Below are 26,899 nucleotides of genomic sequence, written 5' to 3' on the forward strand. Positions count from 1 at the left end.
TAGTCACAAAATGTGCTTCTCATTTAGTTTTCGGATTAAAACGGTTAGGAAGTACTAGGTGTTTGTCTCCATCTAGTGGATCATGAGATCTTGTATGGTTCGTGACTTTGTTTAGTCTCATGTTTAGTTTCATTTTAAAGTGGCACGTGGATTTTTTTTTCTTTAGACTAGCAGTGGCATACTCTTCTAAAGAAATGCTTTTTTACATTAATTTCCATTTACATGATATGTACTTTTTATTGTAGGTAACTATGGTAAGAAAACTGCTTGTAAGAGTACACTAACAAATCTAGATAGGTGACTTAAAACGTAACAGGTATAGTATTAAAAACTGAAATTTCTATGTTGCCAATTAACTAGTATAAATCAAAACAATAGCTGGCCTCGTGTGAAAATAGAGTCAATTTAGACATGATTGAAAAATTTGATCAAAACTTTGACACAGTAAGAGAAGATTCATTTCAAACATATCAGGTTACAGTTGAGGTCAAAAGGTTAAATCCCTCTTTCAGAAGTGGCAAAAAGTTAATTATTTTGCCAAAATAAGAGAGATCATACAAAATGTATGTTAATGTTTTAGTACTGACCTGAATATGAATTTCACATAAAATATGTTTACATATAGTCCACAAGAGAAAATAATAGTTGATATTATAAAGATGGCCCCGTTCAAAAGTTTGCATCACCTTGATTCTTAATACTGTGTTGTTACAGTACCTTTTTGTTGTTGTTGTTATTGTTGTTGTTTAGTAGTAGTTATTCATGAGTCCCTTGTTTGTCCTGAACAGTTAAACTGCCTGCTATTCTTCAGAAAAATCCTTCAGGTCGCACAAATTATTTGGTTTTGCAGCATTTTTGTGTGATCCTTCTTATTTTGGTACAATAATTAATTTTATTTAATTATAAAATAGTTTGCTGATTCAGAAAAGGGGGATATAAACTTTTGACTGTATGATAGTGTCCAAGAAAACACATAATTTATTAACTATAAAAGAAATGTAGCAATAATTTAAAAATAATAGTAATAATAACCATTTTATTAGTAGGTTATAAGATTAGTAAACATGTCACTACATTTAAAAATAAAAAAAATCAAGGTACACATTTTACTTCAGCTACAGTTGTAAGAAATGTTCTCTACAGTATGACGTGGAACTTAGCATTTTAAAGCTGCTCTTTAAACAAGTTACAATAATAGCCAAACACAACCTGCTTAAGCTAATCACACAAACTACTGAATTTGACATGACATTACTGGTACTTAAACAATAAACTGAAAAGTAGAATCAGTATTGTATTTTGTAACTTTAGCAGCAGTAAATTCTGTTGAATTCTTCCTTCATCTGATAAGCAGTCTTGCACAAAAGAATGTTCCCTTTTCTCTCCATAGACAACTCTAAATTTATTGATTTTTCTGAGATTCTTTGAATTTTTTTCTTCTGCTGTGTCTAATTACACTACTCATTTCCTTAGGTTGTGAATCTGTACATCATAAACACAAATTCAGGCACTCACAAAGGCCACTAAATACTAGGGCACTGATCGAAAACTGGGTCACACATAAATGTCACTGGTATTTATCAACAAGATCACTGTATTATATTCCAGGACCAGTGCCCTTCTAGTATGATTTGTGTTGTTTAGCATGCGTCTTCAGTTGATGTTAAAGTACAATGGCATGATGACATCTCCACTCATCCACCATTTTTCTTGAATCGTGAGACATGAATCATGGCTGTATATAAGCAGGGTATAAGTGATTTACAGTGCATTGTGGAACAGTTTTGACAATGGGACATCCCTAGAATTGTATTTTAATGCAACACACTTCAAATCACCGATGTCGTCACATTTAATGACCAAACTCCAATTATCCTTTAGAAGAGTCAATTTAAAAGTTCACATACAGTAGTTCTCCTTGACTGCTAACTTTTAAACAAAATGATCAGTATGATCCCAGCTAACAAAAAAATGCTCTCAGGATGTTTTGCAAACATTCCCATTAAGTTATGAAAATGTTCTCTGAGAATTTGAAATGCCCAGTTTTTACACAGGTCATTCCCAAGGGCCCACAAACCTCTTCTTGTATCTACTGTAAGTATGCGAAAAAGCTGCAGTTCATTGTTTTTATTCGAAAGACGCCCTGAGAATGCTACGGCAGGAATGCGGGAGAGTTTTATTTTAATTCCTCTGCCATGTTTTTTGTTAGAAAGGTAATTTACCTGCATTTTACACCTCATCACAGTATCTCGATATATAAATCTACTTCAACTTTGTTGTGCATTCCTTGATGCAAACTCGGTCTCGTGCCATTAAAAGATTTTCAGAGAGCAAGAGAAAGAATGTGTGCCACTCTTTCAAGAGAAAAGAAAAAGCTTCACGAATTTGCAAACATTCCCCATTCTTCTAAACAATGCTGAAAATATTATCAAGAGGTGTATATATGTCAACAAAAATACGAATTTTAAGACAAAAGTAGCTTTGGGTTTTAAATTATCTTCTGAGTCGGATAAAAGAAAAATCATAAAATAAAAAAGAAGCATAAGGCAAAGGCTTCTTTCTAAAGAAAAACATTCCATAAATGTAACTCCTGAACTAAAATTAATGCAAATAAATGCAAAGATGGTAATGCAAACAGTGAAGTATGTGTCATTGGGATACTGTGTCAGCTACTGTAAACCAATAGTGTTATATACACACATGCATTTATTTGTTTTAAAGGGGTGTTTGACTGCTTTTTGTTAATGCTTCTTTAAAAAAAAACATATTATGTTTTACATAATTTACATTTATTCTACACAGCACTGTCTTTTTTCCAATAAATGATCTGATGATTTCCTGGTTTTATGAACCACCCCTTTTTTACTAGTACCTCTTTTCCCTTGCTAATCATAATTTATATCAGGGGCCTCATTGTGGGAATAGTCACGTAAATGAATAAATAATTGTGAGTAAAAAATAGAAAAAATGTGTAAAAATATTTATACAGTAAATCATGAACACCTGGAAAAGTCATGGGATCATCAAATATTGTTTGGGGGGGGGGGGGGGGGGGGTTGGAGTCAAAAAGTACCACTGCTCTACTGTATATGATGATCTTGGCTGCGTGGGATTTTTCATAGTGGTTTGAATTTGCACTATGTATCAAAGCATACTTCTATTCATACACATAAAACTTTTCCAAGAACATCAGGTTTAACAGGGACAAATCTCCATTACTGATTCAATGAAGACTGACTCATTGCTCTTTTCTGGGCTCTTTCATGTTCTGAACTCAAACAGACTTTCTCCTCTTGCCAAAGACATTGTTAATGAGCTTGGCCATAGATTTGGAGCCACTGTACCGCCTGCGGTCGCCTCTTTGCTTGAGCTGTTCCATCACATTGCGGATGAGCTTTGTGAAGAGGTTGGAGATATCCAGATAGTTCTCAGCTGCCGAAACCTCCTGGAAGAGGCATTTGTTCTCCTGGGCCAGAGAGCGGCCCTCCTCTTCACTCACTTGGCGGCTGTGGCATAAGTCCTGCTTGTTACCCACCAGGCAGATGGGAACCTCCCTATTGAAATGAAACCAGATTATTTGCTTTCAGGAGAAAATTGCTTTGGCCATCAGAACATGACCATATGATTTATTAAGTAAATGACATAGTGGTTAGGAATACATTTATAATTACATTTGTAATCTAGTTTAATATTGCTACAGCACGTTCATAAACTGAGATTCTTTTCTCACAGTGTGTCCTAATAAGAACAATGGCAAAGCTTATATTTTTCCCTCATCTGACACCATAGCAAATGAAACAGCTTACAACATATATCAAATGATCACAATGTGGTTGGAAATGGATTGGAAATTTGCTGCAAAGTACAACCACTTGATGCATTTTTTGAAGTGTCAAATTTTAAGCCTGTTTTGAGGACCATGTTGGATTCTGACCACCCATGAGTGATCACCTTGCCAATTTCAGAGTTCTAATAGACTCCAGATGCCCAGTCTTATGCTCACTTACTATTGTTTCAAAGGACTGTCAAATGGCAATTGACCAGTGAAACCTAAACCATCCAGACTTTTAGATTCCTCTCTAAATACGATGGAGTAAAATGGAAAGCTTTGGCCTGCTGGTCATAATACAGTTATCAAAACCACTGGAAACCGTGCAGACATGGACAGTTCTTTGATTAGCTGATGTGACCCAGTCTGTCCTTTACAGATGTTCACAGATCTAAGCAGGAAGCCTCCACTCTGTTCTGCAAATGGTCCTCATTAATTCATTAAAATTCCTTCGTCCTATTCCAGTCAACATCAGACAAAGGTCAAAAGGTCATTGGAGAGACTCTGACTCACCCTTTACAGGTCTCTCGACGACTCTCTTTGATCTGCGCCAGGATGTTTTTGGCGTTTAGGAAGGACGTACGGTCGCTGATGGTGTACACCACCACAAAGCCATCAGCCCAGTCCAGTGGTTCCTCTAGGATACATCTGCTTTCTTCACTCTGCCAGGGGGTGGGGGGCACACAGAAGTCCTGTCAAAAACACATGCTCATGCAAAGTCTTGTCTGACAAAATTGAAAAGCGGAATGTTATTTCATTTGTTTAGAGTTGACTAGATCTCTACCAGAAGTTTTTGTTTTGGATGCAGTGATTGACTGCCATACATGTGTTGACTGTATATACACAGGCATTTAGTTACAGTGTAGAAAGGTGTCCATCTCATGCATTCAGTTTTGGAAATCAAAGTAAAACAACAACTGGCGAAGTAAAAGTTCCCAGATGCAGCAGCTGTAAGACATGAGGCTCAGTTTTCAAAGGCTCTGCACTGTATACTCTGCTTCAGGGAAAGATCATAAATCCCATCAGAACACAACATGCATTTCCCATAAGAAGCAAGTATATCTCAGCATGTCGCCCTATGGCAGTGTTTGTATGATCACTAGCCATGAGCTCAGGGTAACCGTTATGAAAGAATAAACACATACCTGTGAGCATGGATCAAAGACTTCCAAGTTCAACTGTCTTCCATCAATGGAGAGCCTTTTATGGTATAAGGAGTCTGTAAAAAATGATGTTGGATAAAAACCTTAGTATTAAAACAAATGGGCGCATCATAAAATTGGACCCCTGAAATCAAGGTAGACTGTTAAATGCTCGTATAAAATTCAAGTGAATAAAAGTAGAGACTCAGTGCATGTGATGTGATACACATGTACTGTAGTTGTATCAGAGGTGCAGTGATTACTGGGAGCCTCAAAAAATCCATGGCATGATTGGAAGGAATGGACTTTTAAGAACTAGACAACAGGAAAACATACACCAGTTGGGCCTTTTAAAAACAACATAAACATTCATTATTTAGAGATGAAAATCGTGTCATCATTTACTCAACCTAAATGTCTTTCCTGTATGGGTTTCTCCTGTGGAACACAGAAGTAGATATTATGAAGAATATTTTTGTCCATATAATGAAAGTTAAAGGAGTACCCTACTGACTTTTATTGAATAGAAGAAAAATATATGTATATATTCTTTTGTGTTCTGCACAATAAATAAAGTCATAAAGGTTTGGAAAGACATGAGGTCAATAATGACAGCATTTTTACTACCCCTGTAGAACTCATTAAATCAAAAAAATTGTCAAAATGTATGATAGAAAAGCAGCTGTGGTTGCCAGAAATTCATTGTAAAAAATGCAGTGACAATAACAGGATGGCATAATCATGCCTGTATATTTTACAAATGATAAATTTACATTACAAATCAGTTATGTTAATTTACCAAACTACTAGAAGTACCAAAATCTGCTTTGTATCTTAGAAACACTACGTAACCTTTTCTGTGTTCAAAATTTGCTAAATGTATATAATGAGCGAGTTACATCATAAATTAATCTACTAAACCGACTTTTTGTCTTATCCCAAATCACTACGGTACATTTATAATAAGTTAATATTTTTGGACTATTGTAGCCTGTTCGGGTCGTCACCGCTGCGGAGTAACACATACCTGCGTGAATCGACATAGACATAAACTTGGAGAAGTAGCTCCGGTTAGAATTTTCTTCCGCGCGATGCGTGCAGTTCTGTTTATTAAACGCTAGAGCGCCAAAATGTTCATAGTGTTGCTTTTAAATATATTGATGACCATCATACTGATGTGTTAAAAGAGAAAGCAACAAGAAGAATCAGTTGATTTGTAAACATTGTAAATATGTTGCATATAGAACAAAACACCATTAGAATAACATATGACACTAAAACAACAATTTGTATTTTTCTATTTAAAAATAATAATAAAATTACATTGTACTCTAGAGAGTTCTTTTTTTTGCAATAAGCTTTGTATTCATGTATTCTTTTTAGTCATTTTAATCCTTTTACTCATTTCACTTTTCACAGTATTGCAGTAAGATGCATCTTTATTTCCAGTTGTATATAAACAATGTCCTATTGCCTAAGCTTGCAGTTATGTTTTTCATCTATTAAATGAACAATAAACCTTTGTTATGTGAATTACAGCCTTTAATAATTACAAAAATAACACTGAAGCAGATAAAACCCATGAACACATGAGTAAAATTCTTGCTGTGTTATTAAATGTGCATGTGAGACTGTACTTACTGGTATTTGACGCATATTCTCCAATGAATCGCTTGGTCAAGAATCTCACCAAAACCGCTGAGGACAAGAGAGAGAAGATCACTGATTAGTCACTTATTGAGATTGATAATCCTTAGCCTTGATGTAAATGACTGGTATGACAGTTTAAAATAAGTAGAGAGGGCACAAGGTCAAAGTTCAGCCCCTCATCAAAGACCTGGCCAGTCTACAGTGAACGCTGGTGCATATTTGGCACAGGAATAAAGTACATTTTCTCCATGAGCACACTACCTGGCCTATATTAAATATTTGAGCCATGAAGCTATGCTGGCTCATTGACTCATTGATGTCGGAGTTTGAGTTTCCGTCCACAAATACGCACTCAGCAGCTGCTTTCAATCCCTCTACCCAAATATAAACCATTAAGTAGTCAGGATTCAACTCGTATTCCTCTCAAATGTGCAACAATAGACTCTCCTTCGCCCTGGTCATTTGGATCAGAACCCTGACTGAGGACCCCTCCGCTAAACTAGAGTTTCGCTCTCAGGGGACGTAGCATCATCATTTCCCAAACACTTAATAGTCATTAGCACAGGTATGCAGCCTGAAGCACTAAATGTTCCTATGCTTCTGAGTGGAACAAAAAATAATCTTTCCCCAATTTCAGCAATTACTTGCCTCTCACAACCATCTATTTTAATTTCCCTCTGAGATGACTTGTATAACCATGACCTCACTACTGATCTGTTCCAATATACAAAGTGCTTTCAGTGTTTGTAGATGGCAGACACAATGTCTCACACATTACTGTACAACACTCACATGGATGATTTCCAACTGAGAGAAACAGGCGCATGGATTAAAGAGATGCTGTAAAGTTTCTGTTAATCTGAAAGACAGATTTATGCATATAAACAAACAAACTACATACAGTATAAGAAGAGTACTCACCAGATTTGCCTGCTCCCTCGCTCCCCAGCAGGGCCAGTTTGATGTCATTCATTGTTGTAGATGGTGCCCTGTGTTTGCTGTGTCCAAGTAGTTGGTCAGTCCCAGTCACAACTCTTTACTATTTACTCTGCTTAGTGAAGTGGTGCCACGCTCCCTCTCTCTCTCTCTCTCTCTCTCTCTCTCTCTCTCTCTCTCTCTCTCTCTTTCTGTTAAACATGCAGACGTTCCTTTCCTCCATCTCTCCTCCCACTACTCATAGAGAGCTGAGCTGCCAAAAGGTCAATTCAACATCCCTTCAACACACTTAAAGTGGTTCAGATAAGTGGATATCTTTGCTTCAATAAATTTAAACCTAAGTGCTTTATGATCTGATTTCGATCAGAAACTGATTTAGATTTAAGCCAAATTAAACAAAACTGAATCTTTGTTCACAGTCCAAACGTGCTGCTGGAACTATTTAGTGACTCATTTTGCAAGATACATCATTGCACCAGTAGGCGGCGAAAAGTGAAAATTGACTCATGGAATCATGTTACTCAGAGACTTGAAACAGCTCTACCGTGACTACCAATAATTGTCTATCTATTTTGCTCTGTCAATAAAAATAATCTCAAACAAATTCACAGCATGTGATTCTCAGATTCTCAATTGAGATTCAGTAGTAGTTATTAAGATTGATGTCGTTTGGAATTGGTGAAATGAGCTTGGGAAAAAAAATGAGATCTGAATTTCAACTTGCAAAATAATTATGCATGCATTGTATTTTTCCTCTTCTGCGGTTGTGGTAATCATGGTGGTAATGTAAGGAACGTTGTGATTGGTTGTCAAAACACCCAATCAGAATTTAGCAGCCTCGTCTCTGATTGGCTGGAATTATGAGCCAACCGTCGGCATTTAGAGAGCACTGAGGGCGGGCATCAAGAGCTCGTGAAACTCAGAACTTACAAAACAGAAGGTGTGCACACATCCAAAAAACTGATTTTAAATGCAAAATTGATTTTAGTGCGCTCGAAATACATTGCAAGACGAACATCTCCACAAAACTCAGATCGCGCGCGAGCAAAATTCACTATTGTGCGCTAAAAATATGATCTTTCATGCGCAGAAGTGTGTCAGAGATCTAGCCCCATACCAAAACAAGTCTTTTTAAGACACACCTCAAAAATAAAATTTTCCAGCTGTTATAATAAATGATCTGTTGTGGATTTTGGGCTGAAACTTGACAGACACATTCTGGAGACACCCAAGACCAATATTACATCTTGTAAAAAAGGGGCAGCATAGGTGCCCATTAAAGACTACTTTGATTAAAGATCATCGACTAATTTAAGACGGTCTCTTGTTGCCACCTGGAAAGAGGCAGTGAAAATCGCCACCGTGGCAACTGGTTATAAAACAAAACAAAATAATCGATCTTAAACATTATAGAATACCTCAATTTACCTTAGACTCAGAGTTTATTTATATAGTGTAATATAATCAGGAATCAAGCCATGCTGAGCTTTCAGATTCAGAACATAGTTACATACTCTTCTGGTTGCTTGTAGGCTCATAGAAATAAAGGTACAAAAGACATCACTGGAGTGGTACCATTTTTAAAAGGTACAAATATGCACCATAATATAAGCATCCTTGGTGTACGTTTTTTAAGAATGCCATGCTAGTGACAGTTTTTGTAACCTTTTTTTCTGAGAGTGTATAACCTCTAAAGCAATTCCCTAATAAATACAAGTATACACAGTCTTACTGAAATTGAAGTTTGGGTCAGGTATTTAAAGTTGTTGGCAAAGCTGTCTCACATCAAATATGCCGTCTCTCAATTATCTGGGCAAACATGTAAGCCCCAACAGCAAAGTTCCCAGTGCCAACAATTCGGCCAAGAATGTCAGCCATATTTTGATTGCAGGGATCAATTCCTTTTAAAGTGGAGAGCAGCAATCAATTTTCCCTCTTTTCCAGAACAGTTCCAAAAATTGAAAGACGTTCAGCCATCCAAACTTCAATTTCATGGGCTGCTACACTGGTCAGGGAGTCTTTTTTTCCATGGACATTATTTTCTGTCTCAGTCTTTTCATTCTTCAGCTGAGTTCACCCTGGTGTCCCATTATTATTCTGTTATGTTTCATTTGATTTTTGTCGTCTGAGGACTCACAGCCACTTTAGAAATATAAAGCTTAAAATGTGCCTGGCACCACAATTATGTGGCACATATCAGGCTTCGTTCATCTCACTGCGGAGTATATCACTTTAGACAGAGTGGAATTTCATTAAATTACAGCTATAAACAAATTTTGTCGAATCAGTGAGGCTTAAAACAGAATATCCCTCAAGTCACTCGAGTTAAAAAGCTCGCAAAGACCTCAAAACAAGCAATCACTGACAGGAAAAAATATGATTACGAAACAGAAGAATGCCTATGATTATGAAAGAGAAGGATGCTATACATCTCTTAAATATATATAAAAGGCAAACTCTAAACTGGCCAAACAGCCCACAGATGTGAATCAAGCACAGACGCATTTGTTAGGGCTATATACTTTCTCATTTGCAAAGCCATAAATATTGTTTCTATTAGACTGCAACATGTTATAAAGCCTGTCGTTTATTTACTTGCACGTTCTGTATGGAATTTCGTAATTATCTACATATTTCAAATGCAGTTGCATGTCTAATCACAATCAATCAGTATTTCAAAAGGCACACACAAAGGAATGGGCAAAAATTGCCCATTAAACTACAAGAAATCATGACCTCGTTTAGGAGTCGTTATAAATGAGTACTCAAAGCTGAAGGGGGGGAAATGAGGCCAGCTGTATCTCATGAGAAGAAGAGTAAAGGGGGATTTTAAAGCTGCCAGTAGAGTTATTGCATCATGTCTGTGTTTAGTGCAGCCTTGTGGGGGCTCTGCTCTTATCCCCCATCTTTAAGAAGGCAATCAGGGGTGGAATCCTGCAAGTATTGGGGGAATTCTCCCAGACCCAGACCAGACACTGATCTGATTTAAGTGTCATCAGGAAGCTGTCAGTTAAGATGAGCCAGGAAGTGTCTGCTGGGGTTAAGAATTACACCTTTCCAGGGAAACTCAATTTGTAAAGGAAAAAAAAAAATCCGATATCACCGAAGAAAGGCGATCACCCTTTTAGATGGCATCAAAGCTCGCTTAATATCTTTTTATCTGAAGGAATTGTTAGAGGAAGACTGTCCAAAATGAGATCCAGTGAGAGTCAGCAAGAAACAAATGATCTGTGTTTAGTATTTCTGCCAAACATGGCACATTATAAACTGTGCCAACGTGCATTTCTAAGAATTATTTGATGCTTTATTAACATTTTTGGCCTTCAATTTAAACAAAAATAACTGAAGTGTTTTTTGAAGACATCGCTAAAGAAAAATACTGCCATCTTAAAAAAGCAACACTTAAGTAATTAATCAAACTGATGTCATACTAAAGCAACAGTCCTGATTGCGGAATCTTTATCTTGCAATATTAACCAAAACAGTGTCCTGTTATCCTTGTGCAGAAGACGTATGCATTTTGTTTTCACATATCAAACACAAAGTGGAAAAACCTCATACTGATTTAGCGTGGCCGGTGGAGATGTCATCCGAATGTTTTTCACTTGTAATGAAATTATCCAGGACCCTCTTCTTGGCTTATGGCCTCTGTGCTGTTGGATGACCAGGCTTTATTAATCTGTCAGAACTCCACATGCAACAATCCAGCCTCTAGAATCTCAAGGAGTCCTAGTGAGTTTCTGCTCTACGGGAACAAAAAATCTCACAATTCTTATTAGTGTTCACCAGTGAGTCACATACTCCACTCAGGCCAACACTAACACTGCATTTCTGCGACTCTCGTGCATTTAGAGCTATATTTCCACAAGTAATGCTTTAAAATGGTGACATGATGTTTTAATCAGTTCTCTGCAAGTACAGTTGAATTAGGAAATGTTCAGATTTGTATACCACTTGCCAGGCTGAGTCATAAGTGTGTTAGAGCTATTTGAACCCCTAAATGGACCATTTACTTCAAACAGAATCACACACACACTCCACTCAAAATCTAGGGTTATTTGATGCTGAACATGTTAAAAAGTTGAATGAGTATGTTTATATGCCTATCTAGGGTTTTAGAAAAGTTTGAGGTTGTTAACCCATCCAACTCATTTAAAACACTTAGGGTTTTTAAGTATTTAAAAGTTGCATGTCTACCTGAGCTGATGTCAGTTTCCTTCAATTGTATAAATGTCACAGGAAAAATGAATTATGCAGGTGGTTTTGTTGACACAGTAAAGGTATTTAAAATGATACTGAACATTTCCAGATGTTCAGCTAGAATTTACTGTTGTTTTGAAAAAGCAATTACTTGCATGATTAATTTGTAATAAAATGAGTTTACTTCTGGCCGGCAATTTGGTGATAATGCTAGAAAGGCTTTTAGAAAAAAGCACTCATATTTTTTTGAAAGTCTTGAAGGTTCAATGTTTCATCCATAACTGACTGTATATTTAAACAAGGTTCAAGTCTGATTTTAAAACCATTAGGGAAAAGCAATGTTGTTTGTGTAGCATAAATAAACATCAAAGTCTGAATCGCATATTTACACCACACATATATATATTTCAAGACTAAATACAATCCAGCTAAAGATAGCAAAATAGCATTAATAAAAGAGGAATTAACATGATCTGCACAGCAATTTCTGCAATTAAGACCAGTTTTACAAAATTCAGAGGACATACAACTACAAACCTGTTTGTGAACCACACGGAGGAACACGCTGGTCTAAAAAGTATTCCATCTGCCTGAAAAAAAAGATTTATATATATATATATATATATATATATATATATATATATATATATATATATATATATATATATATATATATATATATATATATTTGTCTCACTAGTCAATAAACATTTAAAAGGTTAATTTAAAACATCACAGTTGTGTAGAAACCGTCTAATAATATCCTTCTTCAATTCTAAAAGGGTTCATGGGTTTCAGTCACATTACGCTCATCCTCCTGCCACTGAAAAAGTCCAATATGAACTAATGTGTTGCCACTGGCTATATGAAGTGCTCCCTCTACAGGTCAATAAAACCATCACAGTAAAACAGCTGGAAAAAATACCTCATTATAAGAGATATTTGGATAAAAAGAAGAATGAAATTTAGAGCAAATTACCAATTAATGTTATTTATATAGATTTACTAAGTCGCAGTTGCCAGCCACCAACATTGACTGTGTAATTTAATGTAAGTATAAGCATAGGAATAAATACAAGTGCAAGAACTTAGGCGAAGTCTGGAGATATAGGCTTATATCAACACCTACCCACAGCTACAGATAACAGCATAACACATCAACTGGTTATAATGTGTGAGATTAGTCCTCAGAAAAAGCATATACTGTATTTCAACAGCAAGTCGCCCAGGATGGAAAACTCAAAGCGAGTAGGTCAAAAGTCTCTGTACATATTTATAGAGGCAAAACTAATAGTGAGTTCTCCTCCAGTTGAGGGAGTGCCTTCTCTTCCTCTTCCTGTGGCTCTGCTCTTTTCTCTCAGGCCAGGGAAATCCAGTCGCCATAGCTCTCTCCAGCTCCTCATAATCCTCATTGTCTGAGTCCTCCTCCTCCTCCTCCACCTGGACAGGGCAGGTCAGATCTGGGAAAACCTCCCTCAGTTTGGATGTGAAAAAGGACTGTAGACTATGGCCTGCCTGAGCCACCTCTGAGTCCGGCTGGAGAAAGAGAAAGAGAGAGAGAGAGAAAGAAAGAAACATATTCAGCAAGGATTTATGAAAGTAAAGACATTCATGTTACAAAAATTTATATTTCAAATGAATGGTGTTCTTTTGAACTTTGTATTCATTAAAGAATGCTTGAAAAATAAATCAGTTTCCACAAAAAGAGCACAATGATAACAACCATTATTAATGATTGAGCACCAATAATAACTGCTAAATAATTGAACACCAGATAAGAATATTAGAATGATTTCTGAAGGATTATGTGACAATGAAGTAATGTAATGTCTGCTGAAAATAAGCTTTACCACCGAAATAATAAATTACAACAAATCCAGCCTTATCGTAAAAGGAAAAAAAGAAATCTTAATTATTCAAAAAATGTTGACTGGTAGTGTATATTAGCAAAAAACATTTATCTGCAGACAATTTTGCTTCTCAAGCAAATGTATCTTTATCTTTCTGCAACAAGTAAACATAATCCTTTAAGAGTGATGTGAGTAAATGGACTTTATGCACCTGTTTCTGATCATGTCACTGCATGGCCACATAATTTTGGTAATGCAGTGTACAAAAAAATAAAGATGGATTTGGAGGCTGACAGACTGGGATACTGTAAATAGCCACTTATACATGCTTGTGATTTGATTGACAGGATTAGATGAACAAGCTCCTCCCAAAATTACTTTCAGGGCTTCATTTATTATACAATGCAAATACACAGAATGAACACAAATGAGTGTAGTCATGGTTTTTTTTTAGGCTAATCTATTAAAAATTTTATTTCAGCTAAATTAAACAGGATATTAAAAAAGTAATGCATAATCATTATATCAGTACGGCGTTTGAATGTGAATCAGTTATGAAATTAAATATTCACCACTAATGGCTAGGAGGAGGTCGATTAACAAAATAATGCCTTTCACTCACGTAGTTGAACTTGGCACAGTTTTTGAACATGAGCAGGACATCAGCCACAAACTCTTGCGGGGAGCGATAGTGTGTGTTGCTGGTCCTGCTGAGCCTGTTCCGAATGACAGACAAATCCATGGGTTTCTTGATGATCTGATAATAATGACGGGCCTATAAATAAATACAAATAGAAAATGAACAGATAGAAAGATAGATAAAAGTATCATCTACAAATATAAAATCATAAGATATTCATTTGAAAATCACCAGAGGGCTAACAGGCTCGTGGAACGGAGCGCTGAGAATGTTGCTGAGGATCAGCAGCGTCAACTTCTCGCATTTCTGTGATCAAGCAGACAAGGCATCCATCAACAGAGATATTTCACTTTGGTTAGACAGACAGTAAATCTCTTGAGGGAGGAACTTTTTGTGGATTTCGACTCCTAGATCTCTGAGGTCACAGGGTTAGTCTGAGCTGGGCCAGATGAGACTCGGCACCCACTTTACTTACCCTCTGGTCACACGCAGACAGCCCATGTGGCAGCAAACCCGTGGACATCTGGTCATTCTCACAGTTAGATTCCACCTCTGGCTGCTCCACATCCCTGCACAGGGTGCAAATCCAGTCGCCTCTGTGGAAGCCCGAGATGATAAAGGTTAGTTTCAGCAGTGAGTGAAGACACAGGTGGATATGTGAAGTAGAAGGCATAATGGCTTACATGGGGAAACTATGGAGAGGAGGGACATGGCATGACAGGTGAAAGACTTTGGGGCAACGATCACAGCAGAGAAGGTCTCCTCCGATGAGACAGACTGCACAGAAGTCTTCATTCTCTATCTCAGGGCTTTCCTCTGCAGATTGACGTTCAACGGCAGGATCTGATACAGTCTCGGAGCCGGCGGTAGGTGGAAGAACCGGCTGCTCCGCTTCCCATTCAGAATCTGGTTCAAGATTCAGAGTAACTTCGGCCGTGGAATCTGGATCCGATTCAAATTCCTGTTCAGAAGCCGAGAGCACCAATTCAGGAGGCTGCTCTGAAATATATTCCGATTCACATTCGAACTGCAGTTCGGATTCAGCGCTCGGATCTGATTCCTGCAGGAGCTCTGATTCCACATCTGCATCTGCTTCAGCCTCTCTTGTGGATTCAGTTTGGAAATCAGAACCTGTCACTGATTTGAGCTCAGATGGGGAGTTTATTTCTTCTGTGTCAGGTTGTAAGATAGGGTCTAAATCATTGGAGATGGCTAGTACCCTGGACTCTTGGTTTATGTTGCAAAATTCTTGCACAGGAGGCTGAGAGACGTCAAGTGAGCCAGATGATTCACTGCTAGGCAGATGTTCTGGTGATAGCTGCTCTATGGGCGACATGCTGTCCTCTGTCTGAACTGACTCCTTATCCAAAGTTCCCTTTAAGGACATTAAAATTATTATTATAAGCTGCGAGGTGATATAAATCCTAGAAAAGCATTTCATCAACATTAAAGTGATACCTGAGAAGTAACCTTTCTCTCTAGCACCCTGAAGACAGTTTCTTCAGGTTTGAGTCCAGGCTCTGTTTGAGAAGAAAGGTCTGTGCTCTGATGGTTCTGTGGTGGATGTCGTGACACTAGGATCTTGAGTCGCTCAAGACACACAACTGGAACCTTCGAACCATCTGGGGCTTCTTTATCACTGTAGAACACACACACACAAAAAAGAAAAAAACATTTCTACCTTTCAACCTTCAAGAAAATTTTGCAATGTTCCTTGTAGGACCAGCAATTTATATAAGTAAAACCTAAATCATGCATGACTTAGAGCAGCATTGTGTTCTTTTAGACAGGATTGATCCGCAGTGATTGCTGCTGCACATGAGTTTGGGATGTTTACATCTTCCCATACTTAAAGGGCTAGTTCACCTTCAGTTGCTGGTCCCCAGTGACATAGTATAAAAAAAACATAATGCAGGTCAATGGGGACCAGAAACTGAAGGTGAACTATCCCTTTAATGAGAAAATGAAGCTATTAATCCATGACTATTAGTATTGCTTTTTTTCAGATTTTACAATATTGTACCATTTATTATTATTATTAATATATTTTTCTCATATAATAAAAAAAAATTCTACAGGGAAAATATTGCAATAATGATCTTATATTGTTTAGTATTTTTACTTATGTAATTATAACCATAATAAAATATTGAGTAATATTATTATGTTATAGTCATATTCAGGGCTTGACATTCACTTTTTTGTTCACTAGCCAGTGTGACTAGTGGTTTTCCAAAGTTACTAGCTACACAGCATTTATACTAGTCACATTTTTGTTGTTGTGAATATACTCTCATATCATATACCAGCCATTCTCTACTTGACTTCCACTTTTCGTTGAAAAGTCTTTTGTTTTTCTTTGTCTCTTCTTCCTTTTTGGTTTCATCGTCAGGTTTTCTCTTGTGTGTTGTCTGCTCACCGGGTTTTGTTACACCTTTTATATGTCGCCACATAGCTCCACCGGCGTCCAACGACATAACTCCTCATAACATTAAAATCAGGTCATTAAAAACAAAACAAGGAAGTTGTGGCCTAGTGGTTAGAGAGTTTGACCCCTAATCCTAGGGTTGTGGGTTCGAATCTTAGGCCGGCAATACCACGACTGAGGTGCCCTTGAGCAAGGCATCGAACCCCCAACTGCTCCCCGGGCGCCGCAGCATAAATGGCTGCCCACTGCTCCGGGTGTGTGTTCACAGTGTGTGTGTGTGTGTTCACTGCTCTGTGTGTGTGCACTTTGGATGGGTTAAATGCAAAGCACGAATTCTGAGTATGGGTCACCATACTTGGCTGAATGTCATGTCACAAAAAAAATCCATATATGTTGCAGTGTTGGTCGATATGGTCATTTTTCAAATCAGATCAGATGATCATGCACGGGTGGAGCAAGAGAGAGATTCTTTGTTCTTGTCATAGCATAACTATTTGGGATTTTAAACCGCGCAGATGCGGAGAGAGAGCCTATGGAATCACCAATAATTGACAAAATATACTTTCAAACATACTGATAAACTAACTTTAAATATAAAAATAACTGTATTTAAAACAGCTAGTTCATATATAGCTGGACGCAACGGTCATATCGCGCGTCCTGTGACAAATCTGCCGCATCTGCGCAGATTTCATTTAAAGTCCAGCAGTTTAACACTAATATTGGACATAAACAAACACGTTAAATATAAAGTAGGCTATTCAAAACAGTTAAGTTCATATATTTGGAGTGAAATTGATTTGAACTGATGCACCAGTCATACAGCGCTCCGCACCGCGTGCCTCATGACGAGATCGACGCACGGCCACAGAAACAAGAATGAGATGCGTTCTAACATAACTGTGCCATTAAACTCAGTTAGTGAGGGCTCGTTTAAAATATTGCACATATACAGGCCGTTCAGATTACTTGTTAAAGTGCAATGAAATACCTTATATCTGCAGACGATGTATGTCTGTTTGTGGATAGAGACTTCACCGGCTACATGCGCTCATCCTCATTTGCGTGGGCTTGCGTGCGCGCGCGTGTGTGTGTGTGTGTGTGTGTGTGAAATACGGTGCAGAAGTGAAATAGCTGGGCAGTTTGATAGCTGAATTATGATAGGCCGCCTCATAACCTGCGGGTCGGGTTGGGGCGGGTAAGGAAATTTTACTTTATTTGGGGGGCGGGCCAAATAATTTCATAAAAGTGTGACCCACGGTTGGACCCGCGCATCACTAGTGTGCATGTAATACTCATGGGAGTTGTAGTGTCGTAGTGTCACACTGCAATATGGCTTATTTCAGATGCCTTTTAAAAACATTACAATTATTCAACCTGCCAAAAGTGACTAGTTGGGAGTCACTGTGTTACATGCCACGAGCAAAATCCAACCACATTTGGCAGGTGTTAATGTCAAGCCCTGGTCATATTGATATATAATTACAAAATTTTGTCCAAATTGTGCAGCCCCTATAAATAAGCACATTAAACCTGGAGCTTTTTATTTATTTTTATTTTTTTAATTCTACCTGGTGTCTGGATCTTGTCTTTTCCTCTTTCTGGTTTTCAGCCTTCTGTTTTCATAGGCATATGCATATACATGATCTGAAACCAGTAAAACGCCATTTAGACTGATTAGTCCCCTATGAAATGCATTTCTATTTCTAAGTTGAAAATGAAAGAAGCTTATTTATAAATCATAATGGGCCTCTTAACCTGGTTCAGACTTGTAGGTGGTCAGAGAGGATGCAGTGTGACTGTTTATATGTCCTATGATCATCTCAGAAGCATCGAGTCGTGCACAGATCTGCTGAAATAGAAGAAGCAATGAGTAAAATCGAAGCTATGAAACACTGCCACTTTGATGACAGGTAATGGATGCAGTGATGTCACGACATCAGCATGCAGACTAAATCAGCGAATATGAATGTGAGCCAACAGTGAACTTGTTAAACTGAATACAATCAGTTATGTGGGCTGCTGCATCTAATTTGTTCTCAAACAGAAAGAGGTTAAAGAAACTGTTTCCAAGACAACAGTTATCTCATTTGTTGTGCATCATCTGGTTTATTCCTTAAAAGGCAAGTAACAGTGCTGTGTGCTGGAACAAAGGTGTTTTGCACTGTATGACAGAGAGAATGAATGTTTGAAATGAACTTTAAAAGGAACCGGGATGAAAAGCAATTCAGGACAAGAGCATTTTATCAATGTCAATTAATATTAATATAGTGAATTATTCATACCAATGTACTATTCTTGTCTTTAGAAATATATTTTCAAAAAAGTTTGTGGAGTCCGTGTTTTACATTATGACTACACCTCTATGGTATTTCACACTGAAACAAAAAATAGGTGGTGAAAGAATTTTCACTCTCTTGATAGTATATTTCAGTTATAGTTCTAATTTTTAAATTGATGGTTCCATGAAAAATCTTAACATCCCGGTACCTTTCCATACCACTAAAGGTTCTTTATAGTGGTAAAATTTTAATGTTGGTGGTTCTTTTAAGAACTGTTCACTGAGAGGTTCTTTGGGGAACCAACCCCCCAAAAAAAGTTTCTGTGGCATCGCTGTGAAAAGACGGTATGTTTGTCTTGCCACATATATAGAAAGTGTACCTGCTGCGTTGTGCATCCCTGGTCCCCAGCCACTGTTGCCAGGCTATGAGCAGCCCTGGGTGGCCTGTCTTTACAGAGCCTTTTACGAGGTCCTCTGGGTCCTTTTGAGGTGCTCTGAGACCTGGTCGCCCTCTTCGAACTGGAACGTTTCTGGCCGTCATCTCCTCGGCCTTGAGCCCGTGTGAACATCTCCAGCGCCGAGGATCTCTACGGAAGAGAGCCAAAGTCTCATTAGTGCAGCACCAGGCTAAAAGTGATCTTGACATCCGGCACACTACAACCATAGCAACAGTGACAACAGAGAACATGAAGGTGAGGAACAATAACCTTGAGTGTGACAATGCACACTAGCTATGCTTAACAACCACATCTATAAAACACAGAGAGAAAAGTGCCACAACTCCGTACGCTACAAAATAATTCTCCTGATAATATATGACTTAGTTACACCACCAATTATCGTATGTAAATCCCACATCTGGGGCATGGAAGGCTTCTTTGAATAAGCAGCATTAACACATCAGAGATTAGACTTTCTCTCCTCCACGGCCCTCTTCTTCTCTTGTCATCGTTTCACTAATGCGAGAAGTTGTAGAAATGCCCAAGCGACTGCATCTTTCACTAACACGACAAATGTCAGAGTTGAAGGCAGCAGCCCGTACACTCAACGTAGCCCCTCCTTCATCTGACTTTTAGCCCTCTCTTGTTTTTTTTCTCTCTCTTAATTACCTCAGGATTAAAAAACTCACCTGATAGAAGCCCAGGAGGAGAAGGTGGAATGAATCGAGCTGTGGAGAGTGTGTCTTGCAAGCATGTGTGGGAGCAGAGAGAAGGTAGGAGGTCTCAGAGACTTTAAAGGTAATCGTGTGGGCTCTACAGCGAGATGAAGAAAAATGCAACAGCCGGCTCCTTCAATTCCCCTAGCTTCTCATTAATGCCAGGTTAAGTAAATATGTGGTTGCACCCAAGCGCTTTTCTCCCTCCCTTTAATCATGTCACAGTTATGGGCTGAAGATGATACATAATAAAATATATATATATTAGACTAATTTGCCTCTGGAGTGGCAAATCTTACAGGGAAACTGATTTTGAATGGTGTTTGTCCTGGGAAGATTCATCAAAATACTGACATCAAGAGAACTAATAATAACTTCTAACGCCTGATTTGGTTCTCATCCAATACAGCTTGAGGAGCGGTTGCTGAGCAGAGCATGTTTATGTGTGTGTGTGTGTGAGCGTGTTATTTTGTGGTCTTAATTGTTTCTGAGCTCACACCACAGTTTGTGTCTCACCATCTGCTTGCAGAGGTGCTGTCAGCAGCTGTCAAGAAGAAAACACATTACAGCCACATAAATAGAGATGATGCTGCCTGGAATGATTCAATTTCCTCTTTCTAAATTAATATTGAGAGCGGTGGAGCTCGTTTCGATGTTGAGTTTACTGTTCTCACGCTGTCGTCCACTCCAAATGCACTTAAAGCACAAGCACAACAGGTCTGAACTGAAATAGCAAAAAACATAAAAAGACGAAATAGCAATGACAGTAAATGGGTGGTTGACATGAAATGTGACAGTGTAAGCAGTGTGATAGCATGTCAGAAGTGTGACGTGTGCTTAACCTAAAACTTTTTTCTTTAATAATTAATTATCTTTTATATAATACTTCATAATAATCACAAACACACACACACACGCACACATATATTATGAATACTATTATTATTATCTAATATACGGTATGCAAGTTTAAATACAAAAGTTAAAATAATAATCAATAATAATAATAATATAATATACTTGATATATGATACTATTGAAGTTACTGAAGTTAATTTCTTTACTGATTAATTACATGTCATTTTTATGACCTCATACAGCATAAGAAATATTTACTACATTTTTTGCTTATAATTATTACCAGATAAAATAATTTAACTTAGCCTAAGTATGAAAATGTTTATTATATAAAAAAATTGCCCATGTATTTGATTAATTTACACTTTTCCAGGTCTACCAATTATATTTTTATTATTAGCTACCTCATATACCAGAGATTTCAAGTGTTTTTAAAGAAAACTACTTTTTAGGGGGTGAATTAGAATAAGAAATATCTAGTGCGTTTAAATGTTTTAGCTTATTTTAATTGTTGTTGTTTTTTTTTCTTAATTTAAATCATTTTAAGTCATTTTTATTCCCCCTCCCGGCCTCCTGTTTGTGAGCCACTGTCATGGAGACACCACATGGAATATCTCTACTTCACAAACTCATTTGCAGCACTGCAGGACAATTGAAATGACTTGCAGAAATGGTACTAGATGATTAGTAATAGTCATGGTTAATAATAAATAACATTAAAAAAAAGACCTGTCACTTTGCTGAAAATGTATACTTTCCATTCATTCATTCAAAACTTCACAAGTTTTAACCTAAAATCTTGACTCTGAAAAACAAATAATCAACTACCAAAATGAAAGTCAGTATACTGTAAGGACCCCACACTTGAGTCCTCTTCCAATGCTTGAGCACATTTGCAGTGCTGCTCGATGGCCTTTTCATCTGCTAGGACTTGTGGTGTGAACCAGTTAACGGTGTGGTTGACATGCAAACTTTGCAAGCACTAAAGAGCAACAGGCCTGAGGACTGTGGTCAGTATTTAGCACAATGAGAGCAAAGGTATTGCTTTGCAAAGGACAAATAAATGACACATTAATGAAACTCACCCTGTCGTCATTGACGCGAGCAATGATAGGCTGCAGTTCAATCATGGGCTGGTTGCTGGTTTCTGTGGTCATCTGCACTTGAGCCTGATTACGGACGTGTGGCAGTTCTTTGTCTGATGATGCTTCTTGACCTGTAGCTGCTTGGGGTGCAGATGTGTGTCCTCTTTCACAGGGAGGCTGGCCTAGTGCAGAGTTTCTCCCATTCATGGCAGCCTGGTTGGAACTAGCAAGGAGAGGCTCAGGCAACGGGTGGTTGTTGGCTCCAACAGGCTGTCGAAGTGAAGCGGAGCTGGTTCCATGCTGGACGGTGTCAGATCCAGGGTGAGCTCCAGGTGGATGCACCTGGACAGATGCATCAGCCTCCCAGCAGCTGTGAAGAGATGGCGGGGAGCTCTGCCTGGCGGCCTGAGGACACTGGGAAGGGAATTTATCCAAAGGGACGGATTGAGTAGGTCTGCAGTGAAGACAGCAGAGCGGAGGCTGGCAGAAGGTCTGGCAGGCGCAGCCAGGTTCCCGCACCCCATGGCACAGAGGAGGCATTGCTATGCATTGGACAGTCTGGGGTCGCAGGATACTGGGATGACCCACAACCTCTGGGTATGGACGACTTCCACCTTCAACAACAAGTTGACCTAAAGCAAGAAGGAATCATTGCTGTGCTTGCATAGCAACAGATGTTCCTAACTTTTTTTCTTCTGCACTAGTAAAACACTAGTTATCTTGTAACACTAATCTTGTGCTAGTGGCAAAAACATTAAGAAAGGTATTTTTATGTCCTCAGTCATAATAAATATATATTAGCGTCTTCATTATCACTATAGATATACAGTACAGACCAAAAGTTTGGAAACATTACTATTTTTAATGTTTTTGAAATAAGTTTCTTCTGCTCATCAAGCCTGCATTTATTTGATCGAAAATACTGAAAAAAATTTATATTGTGATATATTATTACAATTTAAAATAATTGTTTTTAAATTTATTATACTTTAAATTATCATTTATTTCTGTGATGCAAAGCTGAATTTTTAGGATCATTATCACATGATCCTTTAGAAATCATTCTTATATGATGATTCATTATCAAAGTTGGAAACAGATCTGCTGCTTAATATTTTTTCAAAACATGTGATACTTTTTTAGGATACTTTGATAAATAAAAAGCAAAAAAAAAAAAAAAAAAAAAAAAAAAAAAAGCTATGTTTTTAAAATATAAATATATTGTAATAACAATATACACTAATGGTCAGTAATTTAGGGTCAGTAATTTTTTTCTTTCTTTTTTTTTATAAAATCAATACTTTTATTCAGCAAGGATGTGTTAAATTGATAAAAAGTGATAGTAAAGAAAATATATTATTAGAATATATATTATTAGAAAAAAAATTTTTTTTAATAAATGCAGTTCTTTTGAACCTTTTATTCATCAAATATATTCGACAGCAGAACTGTTTCCAACACTCATAATAAATCAGAATATTAGAATGATTTCTATATGATCATGTGATAGACTGGATGTTACATGTGACACTGAAGGCTGGAGTAATGATGCTGAAAATTCTGCTTTGCATCACAGGAATAAATTAATTTTTTTAAAGTATATTCAAATAGAAAACTATTATTTTAAGTTGTAATAATATTTCACAATATTACTGTTTTTTCTGTATTTTTTATCAAATAAATGCAGGCTTGATGAGCAGAAGAAACTTCTTTCAAAAACATTAAAAATAGTAATGTTTACAAACTTTTGGTCTGTACTGTATATATATCACTATAATTTTTTATTATCCAAAGACAGATTTATGTATATATTTATTTTTATTTTTTATTATAAATTGTTGATACTGCACTATCATCAACTTAAATATTTTTGTTAAAATTAAATGTGATGCTAGTGAAATTCATGAATTATGACATGAATAAATTGAAAGAATATTTTCATCAAAACTATAACTACGGATAGTATTTTTTTAAGACATTTAAAGATTTAAAGTATTTTAAAATGTCCGACTGACATTGTTAGTTACCATGTTCTCCATTTTAAATGAACAAAAGTGATGATGGCATTATGATATTTTGCATAAGGCACTTTGATTGGCCTATCTTTCACCTTTACACTGCAACCAAATTTCATTTATACAGAACCAAAGTCTAAACCCTAAGCTCGTCTTTAACTTTAATACCAGTTTTTGAGGGCTTGAAAACACAGGAATTTCCTTCCTGGAATGTGCAAATCTAGTTTGACATTATCCTTGTATGAAGAACACAGCATATATTAAAGTTATAAAAATAGCCATCTAATGGCATTGTCCAATAGCTCAGTTTACCTAAAGTGGACATCTGCTTGGTCCAGAAGCTGGCATCCCAGTTAAACTTGATTTTCAACGGGGTCCAAGCCTCTGAGAGCATCAGTGGCTCCAATAACTGCTGCATCTGAAGAGCAATCTGACAAATGAATTATAGATCAAACCTCATGATTACAGAGACACCCAGTTATAAATACTGCATGCAATTCTGGGAGTGAAACTGAAACTCTTTCTGCACTGTCTCTCTATTTTTAAGTTTGCGAGAAAATTATTAAGGCTAGTTCTAAATGCAGCTGCAAAAAAAGAGGTGAAGCTGCTTTAAACTAATAGTGCAGACAACTTTTTAAGACCTGCCAGAAATGTAGCAGGCAGCTGCCAGGAATCTTAACATCTGAAGCCCACTTGGACAGGAGAAAATCCTACCAGCTCTTTGCTGAATAGCAGTGGATTGCGTCTGTGGTGGGCTGTAGCCCAGGTAATGAAGTTCCTCACGTGCTCCAGCTGGCTGCACAGCTCTATGGCCCCCTGCAGCTGGTCCTCCAGACGCTGCTTGAAATCACTGGAAATACTCTGCAACCGGAAGACACTGCTCACTACTTTTCCTAAGATCCCCATCTGCTTGTCGCTACTCGGCAGAATCTGCCTATTTTGCATGATTTGCTCAGAAGAAGTTCTGTCCCGCACGCTCCATCACCACTACATCCATGGATGTTTGGAGATGAATACAGTACGTTTGGAACGGCACAGAAAATACGGAGGGGGAAACTAGGGAAAAAGTCATTACCTCTAGTTGTTCTATTAATAGGTTGGCCCGTTTGTTAAGCTCGTTCATCATAATCATCTTAGCCATTTTTATCTGGTTCTCTGCCTTCCTCTGCGTGATCTTTATACCATGGAGCCTGGACAAAAAGAAAGAAAAACGAACGAGGAGATGGTTGAGGGAGGATAAACATCTGGATGCTTGAACATCTGCCGAAATCATTCAAAGGAAGCAATGGATCTTGTCAACGTCATTATGCTTTACATAAACTATGCTGGTTGTCTTAATAATCCCAGCTGTTCACATTTCAGATGAGTAATGGACACGCTCTGTTTAACTAGCATTAACGCTAACATTAGCAGCATCATGGAGGTGGAATAGGTGGGAGTTCATCTCATCTCACCTGCCCTGGATCTGTTTAGCGGTGCTCTCCACAGCAGATCTCTTCTCCTCCACTCGGGCCATGAGGTTCTGCAGGAGCCAGCGCTGGTCTTGCAGAGCCTTCCCAACATGCACCAGTCTAAAGATAAGAAACCAACAGCCAGTGAAACACCTTTGACTTTTAACATTTACACACAATATGCTCGATAGCATATTTGTTGATACATTAGAAAGTGGCCACCTGTTCTATTTGTGTTTAGAGAAGCGTAAGAGAGAGGGAGTGTTTGCATGTGTACAAGAGCATTGTGAACGTGGCCATGCGTGGCAGTGGGTATGTGTCCTCTATGCATACCGATGGTCTTTGTGGGCGGACAGGTGACAGATGTTACAGGCCAAGAGGTCGCACGTTTCACACAGGAGTTCCAGAGGCTCCTGTTTATGGAGAGGACACATGACAACTGCATGCCCGCAGCAACCAGCTCCTGAGACACGCAAGACAACAGAAGAGAGGAAATGAGGTCTAATCAGCCGATTCCCATTAAGAACACATTATCTGTAATCAAGCATCAAATATTTAAAAGAAAGGTTACAATGGAAAAATGCTGGAAAACAAATGTGTTAATATGAGCACGTGGAATCTCTCCGAGTCCTGCAGGTTTAATGAGGCTTTAAGTATGTTCAAATCATTTTGACCGATATAGCAAGAAAGACCTCACTTGACCTCGGTGAGTCACTCTCTATGCTAGCTTCATTTATTTTTAGTGGAGAAACAAAGCACTTCGAAATCCTTATAAATATTTCTGGACGTATAAACGCATCATTTTTCCAGCAAAAGTAAAACAGACAAATATGGAACACAGCACAGCTTTGATCAATCGGTTAACGTCTCATTAAAAGCCCTGCCAATATGAGGAATGGAACTCTACGTGTGCTTTTGAAGAGCCAAATAAAGTAACAGATACTGCTTTCAAATGTGCCTTCAGAATGGCCCACATTTCACACCCACCTTGCACTGGACATTAAAAACAATATCACATCAGAATGCTAAGTTTACATGATCCTGCAAACTACATAGACAGGTTTTTAACTATTTTATTTTACATTTATTTTTAAAATATCACATTAGAATTATAAGTTTAAATTATCAAGAAAACTACATACCAAGACAAGTTACTAACTACCTTATTATTTTATTCTATTTTATATATATATATTTTATATTATAATAAAACATTTTTCAATTTTAAGAGCCAAATAAAGTAATAGATATGGCTTTCATGTATGAATGAATTTTTAAAAAATCAGGAAAAAAAAATCACAAAATTGAAATTGAAAATTGTATTTTATTTTACTTAATTATAATGATTTTGTTAATTTTTTATTATTTAAAAAAAATC

General features: G+C 37.5%; 2 protein-coding genes across 4 annotated transcripts; both read right to left on the reverse strand.

The window, feature by feature from the left end:
- Window positions 1–1,876: 1,876 nt before the first annotated feature.
- Window positions 1,877–7,706, reverse strand: rerglb (RERG/RAS-like b). Of its 2 annotated transcripts, none has more exons than XM_059522354.1 (5): window positions 7,543–7,706; window positions 6,613–6,669; window positions 4,975–5,048; window positions 4,343–4,491; window positions 1,877–3,554 (listed from the first exon to the last, which is right to left on the reverse strand). In XM_059522354.1, exons 1-5 carry the CDS (start codon window positions 7,592–7,594, stop codon window positions 3,275–3,277), a joined length of 612 nt encoding a protein of 203 aa, XP_059378337.1. In that variant the 5' UTR covers window positions 7,595–7,706; the 3' UTR covers window positions 1,877–3,274. The 2 variants fall into 2 exon arrangements, with proteins under 2 accessions (XP_059378337.1, XP_059378329.1); XM_059522346.1 differs by having other exon boundaries at window positions 4,343–4,521.
- Window positions 7,707–12,974: 5,268 nt separating this feature from the next.
- LOC132119527 (tripartite motif-containing protein 66-like) lies at window positions 12,975–26,421 on the reverse strand. 2 transcript variants are annotated; one of them, XM_059529583.1, is made up of 15 exons: window positions 25,855–26,421; window positions 25,525–25,641; window positions 25,146–25,260; window positions 24,785–24,931; window positions 24,383–24,500; window positions 22,056–22,687; window positions 19,337–19,543; window positions 18,434–18,524; window positions 18,247–18,322; window positions 15,706–15,886; window positions 14,931–15,622; window positions 14,723–14,843; window positions 14,479–14,553; window positions 14,230–14,382; window positions 12,975–13,293 (listed from the first exon to the last, which is right to left on the reverse strand). In XM_059529583.1, exons 1-15 carry the CDS (start codon window positions 25,953–25,955, stop codon window positions 13,045–13,047), a joined length of 3,075 nt encoding a protein of 1,024 aa, XP_059385566.1. In that variant the 5' UTR covers window positions 25,956–26,421; the 3' UTR covers window positions 12,975–13,044. The 2 variants fall into 2 exon arrangements, with proteins under 2 accessions (XP_059385566.1, XP_059385558.1); XM_059529575.1 differs by having other exon boundaries at window positions 18,434–18,527.
- Window positions 26,422–26,899: the final 478 nt, after the last annotated feature.

The sequence above is a fragment of the Carassius carassius genome, chromosome 3 (genome assembly GCF_963082965.1).
Source record: "Carassius carassius chromosome 3, fCarCar2.1, whole genome shotgun sequence".
NCBI lineage: Eukaryota > Metazoa > Chordata > Actinopteri > Cypriniformes > Cyprinidae > Carassius > Carassius carassius.

Coding starts and splice junctions, on each gene's coding strand:
- rerglb (XM_059522346.1), bottom strand. CDS start 7,594: ATGAATGACATCAAACTGGCCCTGCTGGGGAGCGAGGGAGCAGGCAAA. Junction 6,670..7,542: donor CGAGGGAGCAGGCAAATCTG/GTGAGTACTCTT, acceptor TCTTGTCCTCAG/CGGTTTTGGTGAGATTCTTG. Junction 5,049..6,612: donor AGAATATGCGTCAAATACCA/GTAAGTACAGTC, acceptor CATTTTTTACAG/ACTCCTTATACCATAAAAGG.
- LOC132119527 (XM_059529575.1), bottom strand. CDS start 25,955: ATGTGTCCTCTCCATAAACAGGAGCCTCTGGAACTCCTGTGTGAAACG. Junction 25,261..25,524: donor GCTAAACAGATCCAGGGCAG/GTGAGATGAGAT, acceptor CTTTTTGTCCAG/GCTCCATGGTATAAAGATCA. Junction 19,544..22,055: donor CTCGCGTCAATGACGACAGG/GTGAGTTTCATT, acceptor TCTCTTCCGTAG/AGATCCTCGGCGCTGGAGAT.